Source organism: Xiphophorus couchianus, chromosome 6 (genome assembly GCF_001444195.1).
Source record: "Xiphophorus couchianus chromosome 6, X_couchianus-1.0, whole genome shotgun sequence".
NCBI classification, from domain to species: Eukaryota; Metazoa; Chordata; class Actinopteri; order Cyprinodontiformes; family Poeciliidae; genus Xiphophorus; species Xiphophorus couchianus.
Window position 1 is genome coordinate 29,542,385 of NC_040233.1, and position 15,787 is coordinate 29,558,171.

The following is a 15,787-nucleotide window of genomic DNA, read 5'->3' on the forward strand; positions in this document are numbered from 1 at the left end:
TAGCATCTCTCTACAGTCTGGACTAGAAAAAAACTGGACTATCCAAACACGAACACCCAACCTTTAAAACTCATATTCCCTTTGTGTATATGAGTTAATCAGTGACAGCAGAGTTGGTCACAAAGACTCAACTAGAGGCAGAAATCAGACCACTAAATCAGACCGCAGGCGGGAAAGAAGCACCAGTAACTAGGCTAGAGGTCAGAGGTTACCTCTTTCTGAATGAGCTCCAGCCAGGCAGTATAAAGCGGGATACGCAGACCCCCTCTGGAGTCCGCCAGACCCCACCCTTCCTGGGAGAGAGACATCATAAGAGAGAGAGACACCGTATTAGACCTGCAGCCCAGAATCGAGCAACATACAGAGCCTTGCAAGATGCAAGAGTATCCTCCATAACAGCCACAAGCGGCAGTGTATTTTCTGTGAAAGGCCAACACAAACTAGCACCACAAATATAAAATGGAAGGTAGCGCATTCGTTTCCATCCCTCCCGAGAGACTACTTGATACACTGTAGTGCTGTAACAACTCATCAAAGGATTCAAGGACCTTGGTTTTAAAAATTCCTCAAGGTAAATTATTTGCCTTGAGGCTTTGTCAAATGATGTTTTACCATTTAGCGTGCTCTGTTCCGGCCAGATGATTATTTCTGTTGCACAACACTCTCACTCCAATGAGACGTTGACGAATGCTAAATGCTATTCACGGCTATGGTGGGAGAAGGCGAGGGACAGAAAGAAGTGCCGTCAAAAAGAGACAAAAAATGTCCAAGGGACATTTTAAACTAAATAGAATATATAACTCAGCTAAGTGTGTGTGCTGCAAAACGGAACTGGCATTTCACAACAGCACATTCTCGATGCCCCGTCCTCAAACACCTCTAGGGGAAACATTTGCTACATGCATTGAACTTTCTCGCGGCTGCTAGCAGGTGACATTTTTGATCCCTTCACAAAAGACTGACTTTATCTGTAATTGTTGATGCAGAATGTACAAGGAAATAAATTTGGTGAACACTCCATGTAGTTGGTAACCAATAAAGTGAGAACTGAAGTCAATTTTTACTTGATTTTGTTAGGGGTGTCAGTGAAACGTTGCACATTACAGTTTTATATTTTTAATTAGTTCTGAAAACCATGTATTCCTTTTGCTTCCGCAGCATTCATTACCTTTTTTGGCCAATCATAAAATTCAAAATACCAACATTGATGTTTGTGGTTGTAAGAAAACAAGTGATAGGAATGCTCTTGCAAGTCACTAAGTAATGGGACTACGTCAAACTCAGGGTAAGGTGACCTCATGTACAGAAAAAAAAAAGTCTGCTAAACATACAAGAAAATTTCAAAAAGGTATTCATAACCTTGGGTGTTGCGGTGTTTTGTGCTTATCCGTGTCAACAGGAATTGTAAACTACCCCAGGTGTCCGCAGTTAGCTAAGAATACCACCAAACTGAGGCACAACATCGTTTTCCTCTTTCTTTGCCACTTGAAAAACAAGTCTCCCACCGCCTCGTACAATAGGCTGCACCTCATGCACTGCCAACTTCAGACAAATGTGTCCCTAGCAGATCCATATCACACTGTGAAGCACTGAGCTGTGTGCAACAAGGAGGTAAAACGTACAGCAGGAAAAACGGGAGGAACGTTTCAGGTGTTAAAAGCATGTCACAGCCCCAACATCAGGTACATGACACAAAACAAAACCTGAGTTGTTGTTTTTTTAGCTAGCTGACATTCTGATGGCTGAACAAAACAACCAAGCATCGCTTCTTTTGTTAGAGGTTTTACTCTGTTTAAACAGACAGAAAGAGTGTTTCATGTGCTGGAAAGCTGGAGTCCGGTCACAAGTAGTTTCTGTTTAGGTAGCGATAACCTCAGCTGTCTGAGGTGTGTGGAAACATTCGTCAAGAAGAACACACACACAAAAAAATAAAAAAAACAACATGGCCTCTTCCTTTGAAAACACGCCCTGCTTGGGAATTTAGAGTTTGGGGTTTCACCTCAGAAAAAAATGAGCACTTAACCTTTAATGAGGGGCACTTTGCAGAGAAAACACATCAACCATCGCTCGTGTCTGTGCAAAATGTGGCAGCCCCTGTTCACACACACACACACACACACACACACACACACACACACACACACACACACACACACACACACACACACACCCCCCCACAGTTTAAGAGTGAGGACTGCATCTGCTTCTTTAGCAAATAACGATCACCCAGCAAGGTACTGGTAATGAACCTTTAAACAGAGGGATGAAAACTTTAAAAGCTAAATCTTACAACCCAAATTATCAGGAAACATAGTCAATTTACAGAAATGCAGTACTAGCTTCAGCCTCATAGGGGGCGATAATACGCGAGTTTGTGTGCCGTCTACTCAGAGAAGAAGAGAATAATTTAGAATAGAAAGCAGAGATTTCTCTGCAGCGTTTCGATGCAGTTTGTTGCCCTTGTGGTTGGTGAGCGATAAAGGGCTCAAATGTGAAAATGTTTTCCAATGAAATGTGAAATATCTTGGATCTCACACCTATAAAAGTAAAAAAAAAAATCATTTTAAAATCATGATCTTGGGTTGAGTTTTTGGGTGTGTTTCCAGTTTTTGATCATTTCTATATTGTTTGCTTTATTTTGTTACTAGTTTATCCCCTTCTGAATGGGTGTGGCTTTAGCCAGTTCTGCCGCAGTCCGGCCCAGCCAGATTTGTTTCCATTAGCAAATCCTGAGCGGTTTCTCTCAGTTTTGCCACATAGTTGGTGGCACAAACCGGGCCGAGCGATTTGACTAACAGCAAACTGCATACACCGATTGGGTTAGGCTTCAATCTCAAACTTGTCACTTTAAGTTGTTTGTATTAAACTAGATTTGTTCTCTATGGTCATAAGTAAACTATTATATTTTCCATCTTTATTCTCCCAATAAACAATCATGTTGCTACATAGAATACTGCTAGAAATGCAACACTGCAAAAAAACACAAAATCTCAAGCATTGTTGGTCTAATTACTAGTGTAAATATCTTTGTACACTTTAAATAAGACAAAACTGATTTACAAGTAAATCTAAAGCAAGATATAGGAACTTGTTTTATGTCAATATTTCCTCAAAATTGATAAAAAAGTACTAGATCCACTGGCAGATTATTTCACTTCTAACATGCGGGGGAATGTCTCCTTGTAAATAAAATAATAAGCGCCTACATCTTGCTGAAAAGTTACTTTTAAGTTAGTTTTGTCTTATTTCAACTGTACTAATATTTGGGCTATAACTAGACCAAAACTACTTTGTAAGATATTATGTTTTTGCAGTTGAGTAAGCAGATTTACTGAAGAAATCACCATATTTTAGGCACAGGTCAGCCATGTTGGATTTCTGAGGCTAACCTATGTGAACTGTTCGTCTTGTTTATCCATTTTGAGGTAAAAAGCCACACACAGTGACGATGGATAAAACCTTTTTTTTATGTCTTGCCAGCACTTGGAAACCTCAGCATTCAATAGGTGGTCCAAGGCCTATAAGGTTTGTTTTAAGGTTTAAAAGCACAGGTTTGATTTAGAGCTACCCAGTAAACCTCGACACATCAGCAAAACAGCAGAAGTTTATTTTACAAAGAGCCCCACTCTATTTATAATACGTCTCACTGTTGAGATCAACAGCACTAGCTCTGAGTGGCTCTGATTTAATCGCACCAGAAGACCTTCGGTGAATGACGGCCTTAAAAAGACAGCTGAGCGGCTTCAGTTACGGTCTCCACAGGCAGGAGCCGTATGCAAAAAATAGCGCGTCGCACTACGCTGAGAAACAATTTACACGTATGTCCTGATGAGGAAACTCCTGCCATGTAAACCGCACTCAGAGGGAGAGGAAGAGAGGGAGAAAAAGAGAGATAGAAGACCTGGCGGAGCAGAAGTTGGCGGTGATAAAAGCCAGCTCGGCCTGTCTGGGAATGCCGTTCACAGCACGTCTCAGGTGGAAACATCACCGGCAATGTTTTTCTAATGAGAAATGATTAACATTTTTTAAAAATGCAGCCCTGAAAAGAAACAAACAGAAAACGCTGCAGGCGGAACCCACGTTGTACCTTCAGCTGTGTTTAGAAAAGAGTAGAAAGATCACACAAAAGGTAATATGAAGTTATCCAGGTGTCGCTTTTATAGGTTTTTTATACTGTATTGTGTTTAAAGACAGAAACATAGAAGTTATGCTTATTTTTGCAGGACTACATGTTGAAATAGGAACACAACAAATACAAAACAAGTCAGGGGTCTAATTAGTAAAATCTATGTAAAAAAAAAATCTTTAAAAAAGTGGTTCTTCCTTCTGGTCATTTAGAAGTGAGTGCAAATGTGGCGAGAGTTTTTTATTTTTATTTTTTAGCTTTCCCACCAGCGCCATCTCAGTCAAAACAAAACAAAAACCGAAGTCTCTCACAGTGACTCCTTAGGGGTTTTTAAAAAAAAAGTTTTTAAAAATTATTTTTCTCAAGGTTTGGCAGGCTCACCTCGGAGCAACGCTGCGAGAAAATGCGTTTGCACCCAAAAAACCAAATGTTTGCCAGTCATATTCTGCCAGGGGATTTATGAAATATGAACTCCTTGAGCAATCAGTTCCCACGCTGCTGAGACGGATGTCAGGTCACTGTAATTTTATAACGAGGCTTTACTTGCGTCCTGCAGCCTTTATGTGAAAAACACAACTTGCTACCTAAAAGTTGCAAAGAATTTGGAGTTTTTACCTGGAAAATGGAGTAGTGAACATCTGACCAAATGAATTTGTTTTGTCTTGAGGTCAGTGGAAACATCCAAGCAAGGTGGACATGAAGCGCACAATTACGACACATCTGACATATCCTGCCCAGTGGGCTTCTGAATGACATCATTTCCTGCATTGAGAACGGCCACTTCCTGCGGAGAGCAACCTCTCCTCCTGCGGCTTCAAGGAAACCCCTTCGGCGCTCTTCACCTGCGCTTTGTGCGTCTCTGTTTCCTGTTCAGATTTGCTCTGCTGACACACTCAACTATCCATGATATGTTATTTTGTGGAATTTGAAAAATGTCTCCCTCCTTCCGTTTTCTATTGTGCTCCTCTAATATTATTCACTGCCACACAAACACACATATATAGCTTTCCAACCGACCAAGAAGATCAAAAGAACAATGAGAAGGGCAGCACGGTCACTATGGTAACCTCAGTGTTAACATTGAACTGCGTTTTTTTACTAGAGGAGCCTCATACGGATAAAATGAGCAACTGCGCCTTTGAAAAAGACACCGTATAAAACTGAAATTCTGCCCAGACCTAATCATCTGACGCAGTAAATCACTGAGTGTGTGTGCATGTGTGGTGTGTTTTTACGACTAGTAACAACCAAGGGTTCATGTTTGGTAAAGTAAAGTGAGTAAAGCTGCTGCAGGTATTTAAGAATGTAAAGGTTTCACTAAAACTAAACACGAATAAACTGAGAATAGTGGAATTATTGCAGAAGTTAACATCTGCATCAAATTATTTTTGAACTTATGCATTTGAAAACTCTTCCTATGCTCCTCAGTGTCAAACAAGTTAATACATTTTCACTTGGGTTGACCTCAGATGAATTTTAGAGGTTGAATTGATTTATCATATTTAATAAATTAGAATGTAAATCCCAGAGTCTAGTTTGTCCAATTCAAAGCACCTTTTGAAAATAAAGGCCTCGAAGGCTGGGGGGCCAAAACCGCCCCGCCGTATTTTTTCACGTGGCCCTCTGGACTCCAGAGGGAGTTTAAATAAAACCTTCAAGATAAGCGTTGTGTGCTTCAATATGATTTTCATTCATTTAATTTCATTAAAGTTTATTTGATAGTGACAGACACACATCGTCATAGACAAACTGACCAGTACAGCAGCCCCTTGTTTGCGTGAAAGTGCCTGTAACACAAGCTAATTCGCAGCACTTGTCCCTAGATGGGCTTTTAAAACAGTACGTTGATTTTATCAATCAAATCAAAGCAGTTTTTATCCACATACTGCCAATTTACAACAATCAGTCCGTCCAGTTTTGCGCGACTCGGCGATCATGGAAATTCACACAAAGTCAACAGATTCCTGCACTTTAAAATGCTAATTGTGAGCTTATTGCTAATTAAAATAGTTGAAAACATTAGGTTTAAGTGACTAACACCCACCTGCATTATTTTTCACTTCGACAACACTGCTGCCTCAGCCTTAACTGGTGTCAAGTTATAGACCGTGGCTGATACAGCGAGTAGCAAAAAGTCGCAAATACTGAAAAATCTGTCATGTTGATTGCCAAAAATCCCCCAAAACAATCATGAAATCCTGTAGGGACTGATCAACGTGAAAAAACTTTCAATATTATTTAATTTTAAGAAGTACTTATTGAATTCAGAGACAGCTATTTATTAACATTTCTACAATTTGTTAACGGATTTTATCAATACATTCTGGCACAACCAGCCCTCAAGAACATTCATGATGTTGCTCCGGTCCAAAATAAAAATGGCTCCGACGCCCCTGCTGTAAGAATTTAGCATGAAGCAGGATGACATCATATCATCTTTAGTTTTGTCACTCTGGGCTATGTAAGCAATGCTACCTTCAGATAAATGTCTGTATGAGTGAGTAAGAAACATGGAATTCATTCATGTCCAACATTCACATGTCAACAGGCCTAATCTATTGTGAGAATGTCGCTGCTTTCTGCCAGATACATTTTCACTAATCTCCCCCCCGGCGACTGGATTAAATTACCATGAGTCAATTCTGACTTCTGATCGTTCAGCTGACAAAGAAAATCTGACCCCCCGTGTCAGCGCCACATCCAGCCTTGGGCTGGTTTAACGGAATTTGGCACCGGGTCTACAAATCACTGGTGGTACACACCCACCCACTGCTTCACCGGCTCAAGACACCGCAACGCCGGCGTAAAACAAATGTGTGTTTCCGTGTGTGCGCGTCCTGCGTCTGCACGTCAGTGTGGCAAAAAAACAACAACAAAGAAACACGGTAGCCTACAGGATCAGCGGAGCTAAATAAATAAGAAAAGCAAAGTAAACAGAACTGGATTGAAGCAGCAATCAATCTCTCGTTTCCAAGGGTGACGCGCTAGCAAACTCTCAACGCCGCAGTGGGCAAACAAAACAGAAGATTTCAGAGCCAACTGACTGTATCCTGCAAATCATCTTTGCAGGAGCACTACTGCAAGTTTAGACAACAGACTCCACCTGCTCTGTGGCATCTGTACACTCTGCAGAAGCTCACTAGAAAGACAAACGCACCTCAAACATGAGCTACAGTGGTGACCCTGCAGCTAACGTCGTGACAAACAGCAACCCGATTCATCAGCTTTGATGAATTCTTCTCTGTCAGGACAGCATAGTACGGACTGGACAAGAGAAAGAGGTGAACAGCCTGTGAAACGTGATAGTGCTACGACAAGAACACGAGTCGTCCCTTTAATAGGTTGGAACCATGGGTGTCACTGAAACACAATGGTGTACCTGATAGGGGTTTCCCAACAAGTTCGAGAAGTGCAGGGACGCCAATGAAACGTTATGCAAAAGCTAATATAAGCAGGGATCTTGAGTTGCAGGTCAACAAAATCAAGGTGAAGGTGGGAGAAATTGTTTAAAACGTATTTTATGAATACAAACTGTGGGATGCGTTTATATCCAGCAGCACCTCGGAAGAAACCAGTTAGTTTCTGCACAAAGAAAAACAAAACAAAATTTTATTCTCAGGCTCCAGAATCAAGCTTGGTTCCACCTGATTTATGTTCTTACAAAGTATAGAGTGACATTATGCACAGTGTTGCTGTGGCACTCGCCACTTGATTTTGAGTTTTTCTCCAAACTGATGTGAAAATATCTGAACTCATCTTACTTGAGCCGTTTCTTTCATTTCTAAACATGCGTCATAGATCCAGTGAACAATCCCTGTGTTTTTATTATGGTGCTAATGCTAACTGCTAATGCTATCTGGGTTTTCCGTAGTGACCTGTGGAGCTGATTTAATCTTATTATCTTTTGTGCTTCCTTTTAATTTAATTTGGCCAATTTATATTGTGCAAGGTAAAAGAAGGTTGACAAAAAAAACATCTAGCCAGCGCTACTAGGAATGGTTGGAGTTTAAGTCATGTTGTCACAAGTTTAGGAGTCTAGATGTGAATAGCCGGTAGAGGCAGACCACAAGGGCCTAGCATCTCTAACTGAAGAAATATGCACAAAGTTCTGAATCAGTGGGAGCTGAAAGTAAATGCTCATCACACTTCGTCAGGCCAGTAGATCCTCTTCAGAAACGTAATTAAACGACAGAAATTACAATCGTAAAGTATTTTTAAGCCATGAATGTTTGAGGAGCTTTAGCAAATGTCATAGGATTTGACACAGGCTGCTGATGTGTCATTTGATTGACCTGGTAGAAATGCTTCTAACTTTGGAGTTGGGGTCAAATGTGAAAAAGTTCAAGAGGTATCGACACATTAGCCAGGCCTTGTAAACAACTAATCCCATCTATTTCTAGAGCTACGTGGGATAGAATGCACTGGGGTTGTCTAAAATGGTCATAATTGAAAAAATCTTGTTCCAACAACTGTAGAGCAAACAGCCAGGCGCCACACAATAGGTTGTGTCCTCTTCAAAGGCAACACTTATCTTATTGCCCTTTACGGTTTAACGTTTAATGCCTGTGGGTTGTGGAAGTTTGCTGTAAACGAATACCGTCTAAACTCGAAGAACATAATACCAAAGGACATACGAGACAGCTTGCAGAATGATCACAGCCTATTTTCTGATCAAGAAGCAAGAATACCATCGTGGGAACATCTTAAAACCCAACTTCCAAACTGTGAATACACCTAATCAGATGTCCTGTGATTAAATGTGTGACAATGATCCACTGGTATTACATGAAGTCGAGCAGATCTCAACTCGAGCACAATTACCGAGCATTTGACCTTTGAAGCCGAGGGCGCCGGGGCCTCCTGCGCTGGCATCCACAGCGGGAGTTTGCGGCGGAGATGTCACAAATCAAACCCGCACCGTTAAGATTATCTCTGCAGTCAAGGTCAGCTGCTTCGGTAGCTTCAAAGAGAGCCCACTTTTCACACCCTCCACTCCCACACTCGCTAATTTACAGCACAGTTCCTCTCAGCGGTATGGGCTGAGCCCCTCGGAAAGATCCGACTCTGTTACTTCTATATTCCTTATTTTGTGGAATGTTAGCGTTGCTAACAACACCTAGTTAGGATGTGATTGAAGCGCTTCAAAGGATATCTTAATCAACCCATTCAAACTTAAAGAGGAAGGAGGGGAAGAGGAGAAGGAAACGGAGGAGGAGCAGCTGATAACATTCTTTACCTTGTTGTAGTAATGGAGCTGGACAGAGTGCCATTGGCCGTCGCTGACTCCACCGGGGATGTAGGGAGACACCGTGGTTTTTGTTTCACCTGGGTGATCAATGAAAAACTAAATAAAAAGATGATTCATAAACCTTTATGTACTTTTCTTCTCCCCAGAATCAGGAGGCGACGCTTTACACCCAACTTTGGTAGGTAGGGCTGGGTGTACTTGTTTCTTTACCCTGGTTCTTTCAGTTGAGGTGAGAAAGTTTCAGACTAAAAGAGCTTAACCTCATAATTAGTTCTTATTTTCTCCCAGCGTTAACAATTAATTTGCACACAAGACTCATCATGCAACACAAGAAAGACAAAAGTCCAGGCAAGGTGTACTTTTGTTTGCCAAGGGCAGAAGCAACTTGCACACGGCAATCAATCCAGCTACAAATTAGCAAACACCACGGAAACACAATGTATCTCCATGTTTTTGTATGTATGACTAAACAGGAATGATCTCGTTATCTAAAGAAATCGACAATCTACCTTCATATTTCTCTGTCTAAAAGGTGACACATAATTATTAGTTCCACATCTGATGATTCATGCGCCTAGCGTTCAGTCGTTTCATGGTTTTGAAGTAGGGCACAAGGACTTGGCCCGTCTCCCAAACCGGCTGCAACCCAAGATAATCATATTAGACTGGATTCCTCCTCCGTACGGTGCCATGGGAAAGCGGCCCGAATTGGAAAACAACAGTTGCCGGTACAAAGCCAGCGTGTTTGATCTGCAGTTCAACAGTTACCGACATTAACAATGACTCTGGGCGTATGTTTGACTGCACTTCAATGAGAGCTTGGCTTCACCCATTCACTCTGTCAAAGCTGTAAACGTTAATCAAAAGAAAGCACACAATGCTAGTATTTATTTATGAGAGTCCGTTTAGATTATGAGCATTCATACATGAGTTAATGTGGCAGAAAAACACATAAACAGTTCGGAAGATACACAGTAAAATGAAAGCCTGACCTCCGGAGAAGGTAAGATGAATCTGTTCGTCGATGATCTCCAGGGCGATGAAGTCGTGTTTTTCATTGAACCTGCCGTTGTAGAGAAGCAGAGCATTTCTTTCTCTGGTAGCAAACCTGCAAAAAGAGCGAGTCTTAGATATCTGGCAAATGTCACAACTAAAAGTTTCAGAGATGCACTAACAAGTCATCGGATAATGTTCCGCTTGATTGGTTGGTTGTAAACTCAACAGATTAGTGAATGCACTCTGCATAAGAGCTGAACTAGGGCATGCTTACAACAACGGTTTTTGGGGTGGAAGTTGCTGCTGTGGGAAGAAGTTTCAAAGTTAACCACTTTCAGTATCAGCTGGGTGTTTTATATACGTTGTCAGAGGAAGCACAAAAGTTGTGAGGGGCAGTTTCAAAGGACCTTACATTTTCTGTTGAGGCATCTTGGTCATTTCTTTATTTGCCATTTTGCATTTTTGCAAATTCGGGTATAAAATTGTGCCATCTGCTTGAACCTGGCAAGGGGGACAATTTGTCAAATTGTCATTGAACAAGTTGACTTTGGAAATGTCTGCAAACTTTTGGAAAATTATTTTATCTTAGGGAATAAAAGGTGCTGTTGATAATATTAAAAATATGCTAATTTCCACCGTAAAGTTAAAAGGACGATGTCAAATGTCTATTTTATATTTTTATAAAGTAACAAAAAACGACTGCTCAGGCTGACAGATGGGTTTATGTCTAGGACTGCAAAGGGGTGAACCATTTCCAATACATCATCATCAACTTTAATTTGAGCGTTCAGCAAAGAAATTTTGGAAATATATATATATTAAATTGGAAACTTTTCAACGCCACAGAAACAAATCTGAAATCAGAACCAGTATTGATGCAAAACTGAGAGACTTTTGATTGGTATGTCTGTACTTGTGACCTGTCTGAATTTTTGCTTTATCTCCAAACTTAAGCTTCCTGTATAACTATCGGTACCATTTCCAAGTCAAACAGACTGGGACTGTGAGACTTAAGACCTTAAAGATGGCTTTATGATAAAAAAGAGCTCCTGAGAAAAGGTCCTCTTGCCAAGGAAAGTATACAAAGGATTTGTTGCTCATTGATGAAACCATTTCCGCGCCTTAAAAGATTCACGAGTTGTACCATCCGGGCACTCGTGTGTTTTAGGCTGGTACAGAGTTCAGAGGCGAAGCTGAGGTGTGGAGTGGAAGGTGAGGGCAGCGGAGTCAGACAACAGATGCCAGCGAGTCCAGGAGGGCAGGAAGTCAGGATGGCTGTAGCCAAGCACTGATAAGGAAACACATCACACAGCCTTTCCTGTTTTCACCACACGGTAAACCTTTCCTAGCCCTCACCCTGTCGATGAATTCAAAATATCGGTCTCGCCTTTATTATCAGTGGCAACAAAACGCAGGGGGTTATAATTTACCTCTTCATATTTACTGTGAGAGAATAAGAAAACTTGCGCAACCAGCTGCTGTTTGTCCTCCAGCAGTTTCAGGTTTGTGGAGAGTGTGAGAAACAAACCTCATTAAGTTGCAAATTCAGATGTGGTGTGTCTCGCTACAATGGATAAGCGTGTACACGTCCGGGCCTGCCCAAGCTATACTTGAGCTCATTGAACTCTTTATATGAGTATTTACTACACAACTGCTTAGACAGGTCTGCATTCTGTTGAAAATAGAATTAGAATTTCATTGGTTAAGAAAGAGGAAGTTTTATAACAATTATATTTCACCCAATCGTAGCTATGCTAACTAGCATATCAAGCTATTTAGCAAACAAAAGGCTCTTAATCGACTTTACATGTTGAAGATTCCAGATAAAGACTGCTTTTTGTAGCATCTCTCTATCTTTATATGGAGTTTTACATATTTCAGTTGTAATTAATTGAAAGAAACAAACTAGCTAGGCCGTTTGTGGCTACCAAGCTAATGTTAGCTTATTTAACTACAGTTAGCAGCCCAAGCAACACTCATTAGCTGTTTCTGGATCCAGAAAGAATACATTTGATAACACAATCTTTAAAAAAAATCTGCATTTAGGTATGTAGACACCGTTAAACTGTTGAACTAGAACTGCCATTGGATTATTTGTTGCCGTCAGAATTCAACTCAAAAATGACTAAATTTAACCGACCAGCAAAGGTGGAGTTATGGCAGGCCATGCTTTTCTAACCAAACATGAATTACAGATCCATTTTCAACAGAAGACAGACTTCTTTGTTTCTTTCATAAAAAATATTCCATGTTTACTTTGTTGTTGAGGATGTAAAAATAATAAATAAATAAATACACTAAAAAAATATTTTTGTTTATTTTTATTTTAAAAATATTTTTAATACCACTGAACTTGAGTTTTAGAAATAAACTTTAGTTGCCCTTTTTAATGTGTCTCGCAATTTTGCGTATTTTCCAATTAAGTTGCACATAGGAAAATGATTATTGCTTAGAAACTTAACCTGAAAAACTGCTTGTCAAACAAAGAAAAAATTACTTAATATAATCATGTAACAACATAGTGAAAAAAAGGTACATACATGAAGGAAACGGTGAAGTGGAACCTTTGCCGGAGACCCCTGAACGTCACGAACGACTGGCCGGGGAAGCTGCGGGTGGTCATTTCACAGTAAGGCCTCTCAAACTCCCCGGGTGGACACTCGCACATGAAACCTCCAGCAAGCCGGTTGACGCATTTCCCACCGTTCTTACAAACACCGGGAACACAGCGGCCTGACGACGCATTCACCTCACAATGCTCGCCTAAAAGGAAAAAGCAGACTTCAGTTAGGCGGCGTTTATATATCGCTTCTGTGAGCTCTTTTGAGATAACGTGCAGTGTAATGGCAGATGATTAATGGCCATGTTGTCTTATTAGATTATCGTTAGTTTAGACTTTCTTTGAAGCATTCTGTGCACCCTAGACTTAAATCCAGACTAGTGTAATCGGTCTGGAATTCAATTCTAAAAAAAGAAAAGTCTTATTGAGAGAAGCTTATGTAGCTGCTGCAGCGCCTTGCAAAAATATGAGTTTGTACTACCCACTTTTGGACATAGACAGCAACATCAATAGCCTGTACCTGTCAACAAGCTCAACGTGCTGTATTGGCATTAGCTAGACATCATTTAGCTAACATTACCTGCATCCAACAGCATTACGCAACTCAATCGGTTACTTTGGGGGGGAAACAGTGCAAAGTTCTTTGCCTTTTGCTAGTTTGCTGCCATAATTCTAATAATTTGAATCAGTGCAGCTCTGCACAGATTTGTTCGGCAGCAGGTCACCTGCACAGGTGTAAACCCAGCACGTTCATGTTGCCTTTAAATGTGGCTCGGAAAAACAGGTTACGACGTGTTAACAAGGGATTAAACCGTTTCAACTGCTGAAAAGTCATTTTTAGTCATTTTGATGGTAGGCTAATATAGCTAATATAGACACTTAAAGCCTGTGTTGCCTTCATTATAAGCCTTATATAAGGCTTTAAAAAAATTTTGCGGCTCTAGACAGATTTGTTTTTTGTGTTTTTGGTCCAAAATGGCTCTTTTAACATTTTGGGTTGCTGACCCCTGGACCAACACAAAGGAGTGTGTCGTTGAGTAGCTGAAGGAAAATGATGCAGACCTTTAATTATTTTTTACTTTCGCTTTTAGCAATTAATGGCAATCAAAAAAGTGTGGTAGTAAGTGTATTCCATCCCCTTTTGGGGCCAACTTGTGTATAATTTAATCTCAACATAAATCCAGATGTTCTGCAAAGTTTGCTAAAAAAAATAATACAGTCAGACAGGTCAGGGGAAAAGTTATGGGGCAATTCAAAGCAAAGTTGAGTTATAAAACAACATCACTGCAAAAACACAAAATGTTAAGTGAAATAATCTGCCAGTGGAACTAGAACTTCCTTTTTTAAATCAATATTAAGGAATTATTGACCTAAAACAACTTCCTACATTCTGTTGAAAAGTTATTTGTAAGTTTGTTTTGTCTTATTTCAAGTGTACTAAGATATTTGCAGTAGAAACTGTACAAATAAAATACTTGGTAACATTTTGTGTTTTTGGAGCGCTTCTTTTTAACTCGTCTGTAAAAATGTTGTGACCAGCCTGGCATGACTCACTTCCCAGCTAAACAGATTGATTCAGTCGGTGCAGATAAAAGTGTGGGAATGATCAAATCTGTTATAAGAGATTTTCTCATTTTCAGTCCTCCCATTGGAAATTCCTCTTTAATGAACACACTAAGGTAGCTTAACTCAAAATCGGCAAACTGAGCCCAGCTTCCTGGACCTATTAATGTAAATTCCTGACAGAAAAATCCTCTGGTATATGTCTCCTGTGCGGTGCGTCCACCTGCCATCATCCAGACATGATCTCCCCACCCCATATAGACCCCCATCACATCACAGCTTGGAACCAGCTAATGGCCCTTCTATCCTCAACATAATCCTTTTTTCCGAAAGGGGGGAATTATAAGGATCCGTTTCCCCGTAATGTAGGAAACCCAAGGAGAACAGATCAACTCCCGCCGCTGCTGTCATCAGGCCCATAATGGGCCCTGATGGCCCCGACTATCCAGAGTTGAACTGTGACCTTCAAAGAGGGGAGATGTAGAAAAGGGAAATATGGAGGATGAGTGGACAAGATGGCATGGGAGAGGCAGGCGAAAAAGCCCTGTGAGTGACAAAGGCAGGTATAATCAGATAATTGCATCAGATATGAGGAAGAGAAAGAAGAGGAGGAGGCAGAGCGTTGGAAAGAGATGGACGAAGATGAGGCATGAGGACTATCGGAGGCCGCCACAGCTCTATTAGGGGGAGACAGCGGCGCAGAGAGGACCAGGTATCGAATGTACGAGAGGGAAGTACAGCAGGAAGATCACTGACACCAGGAAATATTTCACTAAGTGTTTCTAGTGGGAAGAATGGACCCGTCCAAGCCTTCCACAACTTCTGCCACATGAACTCTGGGTTGAGTCAGAATCAATCCCAGCAACCAAATGAATTCCGGTTGGGATTCTTTTTTATCACACCAGCCTTTAGCTTAAATATAACAAACATTAAAGTTCTCTTTGTGTGATCATTAAACGCAAACAGCAAGTTTTAACCAAGTGCAGTTTCACAATTTCTTCTAAAAAAGCTATCCTAAAATCCAACCGTGCTTTATACACTGTTTTTGTCTACATGTAGAAAAATTAGACATAACAATAAACACAAACTAACAATTTTTAATCTCATGTTAAGCTATGCAGATGCTCCATCTGTGCCACAAAAGATTCATCCACCTCATTATGCCGAATGTTAGAGTGACTCCAACTGATGGCAGCCTGATCTACTTTCTGATTAATTAAACTAATAATTATTTGCCCCCCCCCCACACCCTCTCTTTTGACTAAAACCAGACAATTTTATCTGTGGACATCTC

The 15,787-nt window shown here is 40.7% G+C and overlaps 1 protein-coding gene across 6 annotated transcripts in view; it reads right to left on the bottom strand.

Moving 5' to 3' along the window:
- The window catches only part of celsr1a (cadherin EGF LAG seven-pass G-type receptor 1a), an 87,949-nt gene that overhangs the window by 31,593 nt on the left and 40,569 nt on the right, over window positions 1-15,787 (bottom strand). For 4 of the 6 annotated variants that reach the window (XM_028019667.1, XM_028019664.1, XM_028019666.1 and 1 more), the window contains exons 4-7: window positions 12,911-13,133; window positions 10,367-10,482; window positions 9,363-9,451; window positions 213-293 (exon numbers count right to left, since the gene is read on the bottom strand). In XM_028019667.1, coding sequence (XP_027875468.1) covers window positions 213-293; window positions 9,363-9,451; window positions 10,367-10,482; window positions 12,911-13,133 — 509 coding nt within the window. The remainder of the gene's footprint in view (window positions 1-212; window positions 294-9,362; window positions 9,452-10,366; window positions 10,483-12,910; window positions 13,134-15,787) is intronic. The other 2 variants (XM_028019668.1, XM_028019669.1) reach the window with 1 other exon arrangement.